General features: G+C 32.5%; 1 protein-coding gene across 9 annotated transcripts; it reads left to right on the top strand.

Moving 5' to 3' along the window:
* Positions 1 to 714: 714 nt before the first annotated feature.
* Positions 715 to 11,131, top strand: LOC148610504 (L-fucose dehydrogenase-like). 9 transcript variants are annotated; one of them, XM_088595559.1, is made up of 12 exons: positions 781 to 815; positions 1,556 to 1,592; positions 2,698 to 2,724; positions 3,728 to 3,820; positions 4,478 to 4,516; positions 5,375 to 5,472; positions 6,702 to 6,768; positions 7,578 to 7,669; positions 8,047 to 8,148; positions 9,490 to 9,557; positions 10,021 to 10,117; positions 10,870 to 11,131. In XM_088595559.1, exons 4-12 carry the CDS (start codon positions 3,733 to 3,735, stop codon positions 11,044 to 11,046), a joined length of 828 nt encoding a protein of 275 aa, XP_088451685.1. In that variant the 5' UTR covers positions 781 to 815; positions 1,556 to 1,592; positions 2,698 to 2,724; positions 3,728 to 3,732; the 3' UTR covers positions 11,047 to 11,131. The 9 variants fall into 9 exon arrangements, with proteins under 9 accessions (XP_088451688.1, XP_088451681.1, XP_088451684.1 ...); XM_088595555.1 differs by lacking the exon at positions 2,698 to 2,724 and having other exon boundaries at positions 716 to 815; XM_088595558.1 differs by lacking the exon at positions 2,698 to 2,724 and having other exon boundaries at positions 757 to 815; positions 1,556 to 1,596.
* Positions 11,132 to 13,786: the final 2,655 nt, after the last annotated feature.

The following is a 13,786-nucleotide window of genomic DNA, read 5'->3' as shown; positions in this document are numbered from 1 at the left end:
TCCGAAAAAGAATGATATAAATCAGACAATACCATGTTACGCTTTTAATTTATCCTTACTTTTTGTCGATATCTTATGGATTTACAATATGAACATGAAATTAACACTATTGTAAAAACTCCCACCGCCTAGGTCTTAAAAGGTTAACAACCAATCATAATGCACAAAGAAGGCAGGTGCTTATTAGTTTGGAATTATATGATGATTATTCAAAACGTTGTATTGTCGACACCATCTACTTGTTGATCATGATGGTATGGCACAATATATAATGAGAACAGATGACATTGCTATAAATATGGGTTTGTCATGATATATGAACATGATATATGTATTTCTAGAAAACAGAAGACAACAAAATACTTTATACTCCAAAGTTTTAGAGGTGCCCAGTTTGCTCTTTTGTCATTTAGCCCCGGTCCCCACACCTGTTTGAAAAATATTTTATTATGCATACACCTTTGGAAATCAATTGTCATTTCTCTTCACGAAAATGAGTAGCCTCTCCCTTTTCTGAAATTGTTGGGTCAGCCAATGCTATTTTATTGTCTTTTATTGGTCTGATATATCAAATTGGTAACCCACCCCCCCAATGTTTGTAATATATAGTAACGCTTTATATAGTGTTTTTTTTACATTCGGTTTCAATCCATTGCATATGCAAACGCACGAACACTTATTTAAAATCTAATTTTTCAAACATTATCAAACAAGAACATGAGAACTAGAGGAAAAGTAGGTCGATCATGTTATCAAGGTGCCCGTCAAGATTGTAAACTATTCAATACCTATTGTTCAACAGGAAGGTCGTTGATGTAAGTATAGATTTTTTTCTCATCAGTATAATATTAATTGACTTGAGGATGTCATGAATGATACCATTTTATCCATATGTTAATTGTCAATGGAGTGGAATTATTCGCAATGTTTTAGAACAAACCCGAGTTGCCAAAAAAATTAAAAAAATAAAAAAAAAATAAAAAAAAAAATAAAACTTCAATACATTTGAACAAGTGGTAGTTTACATAGATATTTAATCCAGTAGGCAAGATCGCTTTTACATATACACCTTTCGAGTTCATCAAAAAGTTATGTGGATATATGTTTATCTTCATAAATGATTTTTTTTACTTGTAATGAATTTTTAGCTGAAGAATTTTCTCTTTATGTGTAATCCAGTATTTATATTGCACAGGGTCAAAAAGTCGATTTTCATTCCGAGATATCCTAAAATATAATTAGCCATAGTTGTCCTCTCGGATTTTCTTTTTTTTTTATATTGAAATCTTAGCATTTACTGGAAACATCATACCATCTGATGTTACGTTGATACATTTTTTTTTATCTTTCATATGATTTTTTGAATATTTATACTTCTATTTCCAATATTCAGATAAAATCCCCACTCAAAACCATTCTATATTGATGAAACACCAAAAATACGGTACACCAAGATACAGACATGTTGAACTTGGAAGATATTTCTCATATTTTATAAAAAGCGATTCTAAATCATTTTCCAAATATACATAACAAGGTTTTTTTTTTCTAAAAGCTAGAAACTTTGTTCGACGGCATATTTGACCACTGAGGTAGGTACGTTTTTTGACATGGTTGACATTTCAATGGGAATATGATGTACTCCTGTACTGTGACCTTTTGCTTCACACATATGAGGAGGACTAAAGAGCTGATCTAATCTAAAGGAAGGAATATTGTTAACAAGATCTTTTGATCTCAGTTTCTGCTTTATTGATGAAGTATGGTCGTTAAAAATTCTAGTTTCTTTTATATTTTATACATTGTATCTTCTCCAAAAAATTCCTTATAAAGAATATTATAGAGACTGTGAAGACAGTCTCATATCTTTACCTACACTTAGAGGGCGACACTGACAAACGCGTTATTTTTTTTATTCCGTATTGTCAACTTTCACTTCAGTATCCAGTTTGTAGCGGAGTCCGAGTTGCTCATTTACTTTTGTTACTTTGTATATATTATTTTAGTTACTTTTTGTTCTTGTTGTGTTTGTGTGTTTTCCATGTCTTGTCTTTGTCCATGGATTACAATCTTTTGATTTCCGTTAGAATCGTGGTTCCGTTGATTACTCTTTCCTTTCCTACTTCGTCACCCCCGGCCTTGACTAACTTAGAAGGTGTTTTGAGAAAATAGAGCTAGAAAACATAGCCATCCATTGCACCTGGTCAATACTCTGAATGTTTTGCGGAGTTGGAGCTGCTCATTTGCTTTGGTTGCTTTGTACGTGTTCTTTTGATTATAATATGTGCTGTGTTATGTGTGTCTGATTCCCCTGTTTGCTCTTTGTCTTTGGTTTACATTCGGTCGCTTTCCGCTAGAATATTGGATCATTACACTTTGTATTCTGGACGCTTTTGTAGTAAGACTATTTTACAAATTCTCACTACAAAACTTTATAACTGATTTTTCTATACTTTTGGTTTATGACATTAAAGTATGTATATCTTTAAGTTTGTTGCTATAATTATGCTTCATTTAGATATCACTTATTTTGCTCTGCATTTGGTTTTAAACCATTGCATATGCGAAAGCACGAACACTGATTAAAATTCAGTTGTAATATGCTTACACGCTATCAAACTAGAATATAAGAACTTGAAGAAATACAGGTCAGTTATGTAATCAAGGTGCACTTCAATATTGTTATAATTTCAATAGCTATTGCCCAAGAAGAGGGTCATTGATGTGAGTATGCAAACAAATAGTTTAAAAAACATTATGCGATATTCAATTACTTGGTGAGATAATGAATGATAGTATTTCCCTCTAAGGATTGTTTTCAATGGAGAAAATTCTAGCAAGTTTTCAGAACAAACCGGAGCTTCAATACATTAATGAATCTGAAAAATTGGTATTTTACATGGATATTTAACTCAGTAAGGCAATATTGTTGATCTCACTAAAGACGTTTCATTATCTTTATTTGTTCAGTGTGTCATATGATGATTTTAATTTACTTCATAAATGAACTTTCTATATGTAATCGACTTTCAGCTGAAGAATATTGTCGGAACTACGCAGATTTTTTTTACCATGCTAGACTTCCTTCAATTAATCGTAGTGTACAGGGTTATGTTGCTACATGATTTATTTCATCACTACAGAAATTTTATGTTATCATGTGTTCAGTCATGGTATTTCTTCCATTTTCGTTTTAACTGGACTAGACAAACTCGACTGGTGTTTCGAGAAAAGCAGAAGACGCTTAGCCAAGAAGTGCACCTGGTCGATACTTCCTGTTTTTGGTCGAGTTCGAGTTTCTCATTTGCATTTGTTGCTTTATACGTGCTATGTTGGTTTTGGTATGTGCTTTGTTATGTGTGTCTGTTTTCTCCGTCTGAAATTTGTGCATGCATAACATTTTGTAGATTTCCCTTTGAATCTTGGTTCTCTTGGGTAATTTTTGTATTAGGACGCCTTTGTCAAGTGTGTAGTTTAAAGATAAAGTTAAGACTATCTTACAAATTTTCACTTCACAATAAGATCATAATTAAGAATCGTAAAATGATGAAATTCACTTTATGCATTTGAGGTCATAAATCGAAGATATACGCATAGTCGAGTTAATTGTTAATAAAAAAAAATGCTCAACAAGAACTCGCATTTACCATTTTAATGATAAAATCTGCAAACATGTAGATCTGCAAAATAAATGTTTTTAATGTTGTGTATAAAATTTGATTCATAGATAAAATGAGTTGCGGTTTACGGTATAAAGACAAAGTAACTATAGTTACAGGTGGATCCCGCGGAATAGGGAAAGGTATTTCGAAAGTTTTTGGTAAGTAACAATTTTAAATTAACAGAAAAAACATATTTCTGTGATGTGTCATCTTGAACAATTTCGATCCATTGTTTGACATTTCTGTCAAATTATTTGTTGTTTTAAATCCCAAAGTACTTGCATTGCAGTCTGGACACGTATATAGACGTGCAAAGGACAGGCATATAATAGTATCAACGCTAGAAGTATAATAATTATTTTGTTTTTTTGTTAAAACTTACCCAGTATATATTACCCGGGTTCCTAAACTGCTGCAATACATATTTAAGAGGTCATTTAGAACTTTACGTCCGTTCAGTTTCTGTTTTACAGAACACACGTGGTACTTACACCAAATAATTGTTTTAGTTGACAATGTATATACATGTCCGAGTTTTCAAATATCGCTTTAATGGACAATACTACATATAACTCAATTAAAACTTAAGAAACAAAAATGTTTTCACAATGCAATTGTATATTTTAATTATACAGTGATAGTATCATCATGTCTTCATACGCGTTGTTTCAGATGGAACATGAAGTTAAGTCCATTGCCAATGTGTGTTGCATTTACGCAGACTGTCTTTTCCTGTTATAGCTATAATTGGATAGTCTCAAAAAGAAACTTGCCCATCTCACTTATCCCATGTTATTTTTTTATATCTATTGCAGTTGAACATGGCTCAAAAGTTGTATTTTGTTCGAATGAAGGTATTTCATTATAATTAATGCCATTTAAAAAGTCAATAAATACTATCATATGAATAACATAATAATAATAATTGTTTGTGTAGAAAAAAAAACAAATTCTGATTTTGGGACTTGTTCCTAAACTTAATTTCTACGAGAAATGGATTGAGAACCACGATTTCAAATGACAAAAGGTTTTACTCTAGTTGGAAGCAATGATGTGGTGTAGGCATATACTTAACCTATGTAAGCGTGTACGAAGGGATTCAACACATTAATCTTAATTTTTAACTTCACGAGCAGCTCCGATTATATAAAATTAAGGATAAAGCATGTCTTAAACTCCGGAATGATAGCCGATTTTCAAGAATTATAGAACATTTTATAATAATATTTGACGTAAACACAAGAGCTTAACAGTACTTCCGCATATGATAACTATCATTTTCGCAGAAAAGCCGTGCATCAATTTGAACAATACAGCCGAGGCTATATTTGTCCAAGGCCGGTAAGGTTCTTGAATAGCATGTGGAACATTGAAGAGAGACGCGTAGTACATTCAACTTTTTCGTGAATATATCATGAAGCAGGGGAAAAAAGAATGATATTTTTGTTTGTTGTCCAGTGTTGATTATTTATCCAGAAAAGTGTAAATTTATGATTTTCTTTCTACGGAACTTCTGTCTTATGTCGGCTTCTGCTGACTACCAAATGTAATCCGGTTAGTCTGATTGCTATCACCGGGGACCACCTCAAGAATCCTATTATCTTATACGTTACTCTTGAGCTCACTTTGTGCTTACTAATACATATTCAATAAAATTATTTTGTATGCCAGTATGACATTATGTGAATATCTTTTCCGAACATAATTTGTAGAAAAAGAAGGGAAAGAAACTGAAAAAGAGCTAAATTCCATAGGAACAGGAGAAGCAACATTCATCTTTACGGATGTGACGGACGAGGAAAGTGTTAAGGTATATATATATATATATAGAGAGAGAGAGAGAGAGAGAGAGAGAGAGAGAGAGAGAGAGAGAGCCTAGCTGGCCGAGCGGTCCAGGCACTGGATTTTGTGCAGGCGGTGTTGCCATAGATGTCACAGCGGTACGAGTTCGAGTCCCGTGGAGGGAACGACCAAACATTTGCATCGCAAATTTGACAGTTCTAACATTGCTGGGAATTTTTCAGAGTCTTCTATAAGTTTACGTTATCTTCCCTGTATTAATTTGATCCGATGGAGCAGTGTAGCGAATAGGGTCGCCACATATATATCAAATCTAAGCTGCACTAAAATCTAGAATCAATGCAAGTTTGGTCACTCCCACGGCGGAATTTGTACTCGTTTTCTTCTCCGAGACATGCGGCAATTCAGCTTGCTTGGAGTTCAACGCTCTAGCAGACTTGTCAGACTAGCCTGTATATAATATGTTTTCATTTAACAAGTAATACTCCCTCGTAAGCAAATCTAGAACGCAAACATTACCACATGATGATACTGAATAGGACAACCTCTGATTGAATCGGGTAAGAAAGTACAGGATTTGCAACTTTATACAAATGAAGCCTTAGCAAGTATTTAATACACATGATAAGTTTAAAGGGAGAGGGGAACGCTTCCTTGCTAGTGTATTACTGTGTAAATACATATCATGCACGGTGAGCATCAATATCGAATGTTAGTACAAGGATCCATATTAAGATATAATCAAGTCTAAGCTATAATCATACTCTAAATTCGATGCAAATTTGCAAATTGTTGATGCACATTTGGTCGCTTCCTCATCTGTACTCGAATTCGTACCGCTGTGACATCTATGGCAACATCGCCTTCATTTAGTCCAGCGCCATTGTTAATATCTTTTCAGACACATATATCCTTACCTTATCTTCCCTGTATCAATTGTATTATTGTGCAGAGGGAGCGACCAAAATATTCAATGTAAATCTTGTGTCCAAATGTTAGATTTTACATTTTGTTTAATGTGTACGAATATTTGGTTATGCTTTATCAAATTAGCATTTTTGGGCAATCGATATCTTAAGCCAAATGGTCGCGTCTATATGAAATATATTATTCATGTCTTTGATATATATGGTAGCATATATATGAAGACAAACGATAGAGCTTTCTTTGAGTTTTAAAAAAAATACGATTTCTGTATTAATACATTCCTTGTTAACTCAAATTAACATTTTAATTAAGGCTTTCGTTGAGGCAGTATACAAAAAATACGGAAAGATAGACTGTGTTATCAACAATGCAGGGATTCGTAAGTAAAACAGTCACTGAAAATGAGATTTATCTATGTCTGTACCTGAGGTAAATGTTAATGCTATACGATCATCCCTTTTTTTTTGTGCATTTGCGTTGCTTTAGGCATCATCAATATATTATTAACATAATGCTTTCATATGTGCGAATTCAAAGATACATAATGTAAAGTTGTAAATACTTATTGTAATGCAAGATATGATGAGTGAGCCGGAATTTAAGCTTGGTATGCTTTCGAACGCATAACCGTATATAGGTAGCCGTGTAAAAAACTTACGTTAAGGGCATTCACAAACCCAGTATTTAGATTTGTGATCTATATATGTGCTTGTACACATATTATTTACAGAAATTGTCCTTAAAACATAATTTGAAGACTCTAATACGGTGTTTAATCACTTTTATTAAGCTTTTGGTTTAAGTTTTAATTTGTAGCTAATTTGACAAACATTGATTGGACTCATCACATACATGCAAAATTTGGCTTCATATTTCAATTTTTTAGTACTTTTGTATATTATTTAATTTCAATTGGAATTCTTAGTATTTGCATTTTTCCTATGCTGTACGTGTACAATTCAATAAAATTTGTAATAGATGCATGATTGGCATTTTTGTACTTAATCACTGTAATGATAAAATATGTGTAAATATTATTCTTGTTCATTAAACTGAACTAAACAGCTTGCACTTATACTGCGAATATGTATGTAATGTTCATCCAAACCACATTTTTATGATGCCTTTTTTTTTCTCAAGAAGATTTACACTGTTGTCATCAATATAGAGTTTATTTTTCATTTGCAGATTATTCTCATAAATATATAGACGGATTTTCTGGAGAAGACTTTGTCAATCTGTTTAAGGTGAATGTATTGGGATATTTCCTTGTATCCAAGGTATGATTTACAATTTAGAAAAGTAGAAAAACGAAAAAGACATTATAACTTTAAATATCTGATGATAAAAAATCATATTTAATAGATTGGCAATACAATTACAAACGCTCAATTTGGCTAACTACAAATTATGTTAAACAATCCTGACTAACATACAATCCATACAATGTTATAGACATTAAACAAAGTTGAATATTTGTAGTAAAAGGACTGGTTTGGTTGTAACGCTCGTCTTGCACTCTGAACTCTATATAATGGAGGCCAATAACGGGCAATTCAAGCAATATGAAATATGATATAAGATAGGCACAACTGGAATAAAATTGTCTGCATTTTGCATTTTGTATACAGTTACATATAATATGCATAGTTTTCAGTACGCTCTGCCATTCTTACGTAAAACACAAGGAAATATAATCGCAATAAGCAGTATTACAGCTTATGGTTCTGGAATGGATTGTATTTATCCTGCTACTAAGGTAAGTCAACTACATTCAGGTCGATATAAGTACATTTGAATATCAACACTTTCTATTTCTAAATCGATAACTATAGACACAAAAGAACGAAGCGTTAACCAGTGTTAAAATTAGGTAATTCGAAGACACCAAAATATATACAAGAACATGGCTTCAATACTTAATGTAAGCAAGTACTGTTATCGGTTAAGCCATGCCATTGAAATAATAACCCTCATTTATGTAAATTGCAAAAGTGGAAAACGTCATTAGGAGGCTTATTTCTTTATTTTTATTTTTATTTTTATTTTTATTTATTTTTTTTTATCTTTATTATTCTTCTTGTGCCAATTGTTATGTAAATACCAAAAATATATATATTGAAAATGAGGATATGCTGTACACGTGTTTCGAGGAGTAATCTTTCATCGGCAGCATTGCAATCTAATATGTAGGAAGATCATAATTATAATATTAGCAGTATACAAGAAGTACTCAAAACCTAAACTTTGGAAAGAGGAAGCCAAATTCATCACCGAGAGGTTCCACCATATGCAATTCAAGGAATGAAGCCTCAGTTTTTTTACGTATTTTTAAATTTGGAATACTTCAAAATTTCATAAATAAGGTTGAAAAAAATAATGTAATTCGGGGCAGACAAGTCTGATTATTGGGTTGGTGAATACACTCATGGTCTAAAAGCCTTAATACTTTATACATCATACGATACAAAAATGTAACGATATTCTTGCAAAACTGAAGATAACAATGACTATGTCACTTTGTGAACGTCCTAGAATGTACCAAAAGCTTACTACTAGGCAGAGCGACACGATCAACATCGATTTGAATAGTAATTGAGCCAATATTTTCCCACTAGATAGCTGTTTTATGTTTCTGGTTGATATTTATACGTCCTATCATTTATTCTTTCTGCTATGTGTACACGTCCCTGCGTTTTGTTATACAAATCGTTCAGGTATCAGTCAGTAGTTTGTTTAATACTTTGTTTTGTTTTTGTTGCTATATGTATGAATAGCATAACATTATCTAAAGCCGCCGAACGTTCTTTACTTACATATATAAGTATATATATATTTAAAAATTTGTTCAATACTAGATGTTTCTACCTTACGCTCTATCTACACTTATATGACTTGTGTATTTGTTTCTGTTCTTAATCATCAGCTCTGAATTTGGTTCTGTGAACAACCAATGACATAATACTACTCTTTAATTTACTTATTTGTCCTAATTGGAAATGTTTAAAGATGTTGCACGAGTATGGAGAGGTATATAAATAAGGATCATATGCGACGCCATGTATGGGACTAATTCTACTTTACTTCATACATATTATAGGCAGCAATCAAAGGTCTGATGAACTCTCTAGCTACAGATGAAGCACGGTTTCAAGTCAGAGTTAACACGTAAGTAAGATAGAGTGCTATTTACATAATGTCATGTACTAGGCGGTAAATTCAGACTTGACACGTCAATCAGTTTAAGCGTCTGACGTCTTTTTAAGCGTAAAAGTTGTCGTAACTTATGACGGTATGATAGATCACCAAATTGTGAAATCATAACTTACGACTAAATTAGTCTAACGACTTTTGGAGAAAAGGACTGCTGGTACTGAATGGAGATTCCATACGTCTGTTTAACTGTCATGTTCCAGACGATGACGTAATATTTTCGAGTGCTTTTGAAAGTGCATTATTTGTTTTTTTTTTTTTTTTTGAACTATTTAAAGTAGAAATAAAAAAAAAACACTTATACGATCACCATTGTCAAGTATAAAAATGAAAGCGCTAATCAAAGTTGTTGACGCAATAATACCTCTTTGGTTTGACATAAAATAATGCGTTTTAAAATTATCAAACATTTTTTCAGGGTATCACCTGGAGCTATTAGCACACCATTGGTTGATCAAGTGCTTGGTGGTAAAGTAGACACAGAAAAGGCAAAAAAGGCTATTGGAGATTTACATGTATGATATTTAAGCAATATAAGTAGCATGTATTGTTTATTTTAACTTTTTCCTTAAAAAGAATAGATGTACATGTAAATATGTATAATTCAGATTTTTTTCAATCCTATTTTTCTATTAAACCAGATATAATTTGTGGTAAGTTGATAACTATCATGATAGGTAAGTTAATAATGTATTCTGGTAGGCCACTAGTGTGATTTTAATTTTTGATTAATTACATATTGTTTGTAATTTTGAACTTGAAAATCAAGGACGTGAAAGCATTGCCGATGCATGTTGTCATTTGTATTTCAGAAAATGTGAGTCAATGATTTTTGTGTTTATTAGGTTAGCCCTACGGGAATTTTTAGTATGCAACGTTTTACATTATTTATTGGTCATGAAAAATACGGGAATATGGAGAAGGGGAATTGGGTTATTGGGAATGAGGCATGGGACAAGAGAATTGGGCACACATATAAAACATTTTTTTATATATTGATAATCAATATAAATGATATATTTATTAACGTAAATAATAAATCAATTCAGTAATACAAACAAACCTTGCGTATTAAATATCTGACGATCATAAATATAAATGCGTAATAAGACATGGGTCACGAGGAGGAGGAAAAAGGCCAAAAGATAGGGGAATTGAGCAATAGGGAGTTAAAAGAGAGGGAAGTATACCCCTGATAAGCACTGTTACTCTTATAATTTTGATGAGTTCTTTTTTCACAACAATCAACATTTTGTTATTGCTACAGTTATTGGGAAGATTAGGCACGGTAGAGGAAGTAGGCCTAGCGTGTTTGTTTCTAGCTGCTGATGGGACGTTTTGTACTGGAGGAGATTTGAAGGTCACCGGAGGAATGGAAGTCAATTTAAGCGTCAAAAACCCATTGACTGGTGTGCCCTATCCTTTATTCCTTAACAATTTGTAGATACATTAAACTAACTGATTCATTCGGATCTGGATACTGAGAGTCGATTTTCAGAAAATTATTTCGATTAAATACGTAAATATGAGTTTTGAGTCATTCAATTTATGTTTATGGCCTATCATTTTCTAAAGAATACTTAGAAATTGACTACATTGTAATTTAAACAACGATTCTTGATTGTATATCGTCTCAATATGATAAGCTTTTCTTAGTTTTGCAAAATGTTCAATTTAACTTTCAATATCCAAAACATTTTAAAAATAATGAATATGTTCTATATGTCAAATAAACAACAAACCCATCGGTAAAACTGTTAGCTCATAAATGTAATTTACGCATGAACAATATATATCAGGAAATTTTTACTTCTTCTTTATAGATTCAAAAGAGTAATCAAGGGAACCAAGGTTATAGCGGTAATCAAAAGAATGTAATCCAGGGACAAAGACCAGACATGGAAAACAGACATACACAACAAAGAACATGCAGTAACCAAAACCATACATACAAAGCAACAAATATAAATGAGCAACTCGGACTCCACTAAAAACTAGGAGCATGGACCAGGTGCACCGGTAGAGTAAGCGTCCTCTGCTTTTCTAGAAACACCCGCCGAGTTGCTCATAAAAAGTCAAGTCCGGGTTAGACAAACGAGGAAAGGAAAACTATGACCCGTTGAATAAATCTGTTTTCATGGTGCTGATGGATACACCATAACGATCCACGAGTTCATGATGACGACCATTTGAAGGATTGGCAAATTTGGTCAGTCGTAGTCTTTGTTTTACGAATATAACATGTAAGTGAGGCATATGTTCACTTAAATGGCCAATGAGTATTGATTCATCCTACGAGGAGGAATGACCCGGTCAGCGAAAGCTATATTTTTATATAGCCTAGCTGGCCGAGTGGTCTAGGGTGCTGGATTTAGTGCACAGGTGTTGCAATAGATGTCACAGCGGTACGAGTTCGAGTCCCGCCGAGGGAACGACCAAGCATTTGCATCGCAAATGTGACAGTTCTAACATCGTTAGGAATTTTTCAGACCCTTCTATACATTTACATATCTTCCCTGTATCAATTTGATGCAATGGCGAATAGAGTCGTCACATTCTGAGACGTTTGTTTATATATATACAACAACTACACTACAGAGTCATCTCAATTTATTACATGCTTTTGAATTAACTTCTTAATTCAATGCAAACCTATATGTCTATAGTTATACCTGCTTAACAAAGAGAGTGCCGAAAATCACATTTTAAGATAAAATATTGTGTGAAACATGTAATTGTGTCTTGTTAATGTTTAAATTTCCTTTAAACAATGTTTTATATACTCATACACATAAATAACTCGGATTCTTTCAATGTAGTGACCTATGTAACCAATTCATATAATTATTGAATTCTGCAATTTGTATAATTTGTTTAAAATACTCTCTGATATGAACATAACGTTCAATGAAATAATTGTTCTTAATTAATTTTAACACGACAATCAAGAGTGCCAAGAATTATCATTTATTTTCCTTTGAACATCACTGACTGGTTTCATTTGCACAAATTATCAAAACTGTCCAATTAGGCAATAATTTAAATGTAATACATGTACATTTAAATAATAGGCAAAGCTACACATATATATTAATGACACAATTTTTAATGGAACGCAATCACACAATTTTGAATGGAACCTTAAGTCGAAATTACAACTGTATTGGCACCAGTATACCCCAAGTGCTTATTCATGTAATATCGAGTCCCACATAACGGGTGAGACCGTTAGTTGCAAGACATCACTAAATGAAACGCGTTACGCTTTGTAATGTTATAGTAATTTATGGCTGTATTCGGACGACAATACCTACAGTTAGTTAATTATCCATGTGCTCTCGAACGAAATGCGGTATATGCGTGTGAATCAGTGGCATCATAAGGGTGTATGAAAATTGCACAATTTTTCATAATATTTTCAATCGTTCATGTATTCCATTTGATACAATCAGACTTTCTTCTTTGCTACAGTTAGTGGGAAGATTGTGTACGGCAAGGGAGAGGTAGCCCCCACCCCCGATTGTTTCTTTTAGCTGTATTTTGTATGATATTGGCAGACTTTGGTTATATATTTCAGAATTTTCATCGTAAGGAATTCAATATAGTAACACATTTTAGTTGACTTTCAACTAAAATATTAAATACTCATTATGTATTTCATTTTAACAAATGAAAAGAAACTATATAAATTGATGCCTAACTTTATAACATAAAGGTAAAAATTGATTATGGAAATTAAAGAAACGAACACATACAAATTTTTACCGATCAGCCGTCACGAGATGTAACCTGGAAGCGTTAGCCGGTTTAAATATTGTAATATACAACCTCGAAATTCCTTGTATGTCAAACTGAATTGAAACTATGTAAATATTGTTATCTTGAATGTGTTTGTGCGGGTTGAAGATTTTTAACAACGAATTATCTTGACTATCAAGATAACAATTTTATATTAAGAAAGTCTCCTACAAATCATTCAAAACATTTTGGGTTTTATTTTATTTAAATAGCTATATTATTTATCATATATTTAATAGAATTCAACACGTGAGGTCTTACGTTATTTGTTTTATTTTTTGTCATGGTCCTTGCTTGAAGATATTTTTGGATTTAAGCATTGTGTAAACAAACTTTGTACATGAACCTTGGTCATGTTTTATTAAAATATTCAGTAAAAAATGCTT

Source organism: Perna viridis, chromosome 8 (genome assembly GCF_037379345.1).
Source record: "Perna viridis isolate PV_CMFRI_1.1 ecotype Kerala chromosome 8, ASM3737934v1, whole genome shotgun sequence".
Taxonomy (NCBI): Eukaryota; Metazoa; Mollusca; class Bivalvia; order Mytilida; family Mytilidae; genus Perna; species Perna viridis.
The sequence above is the reverse complement of the archived record's forward strand: the minus strand, read 5'-3'. Positions and strand labels throughout refer to the sequence as shown.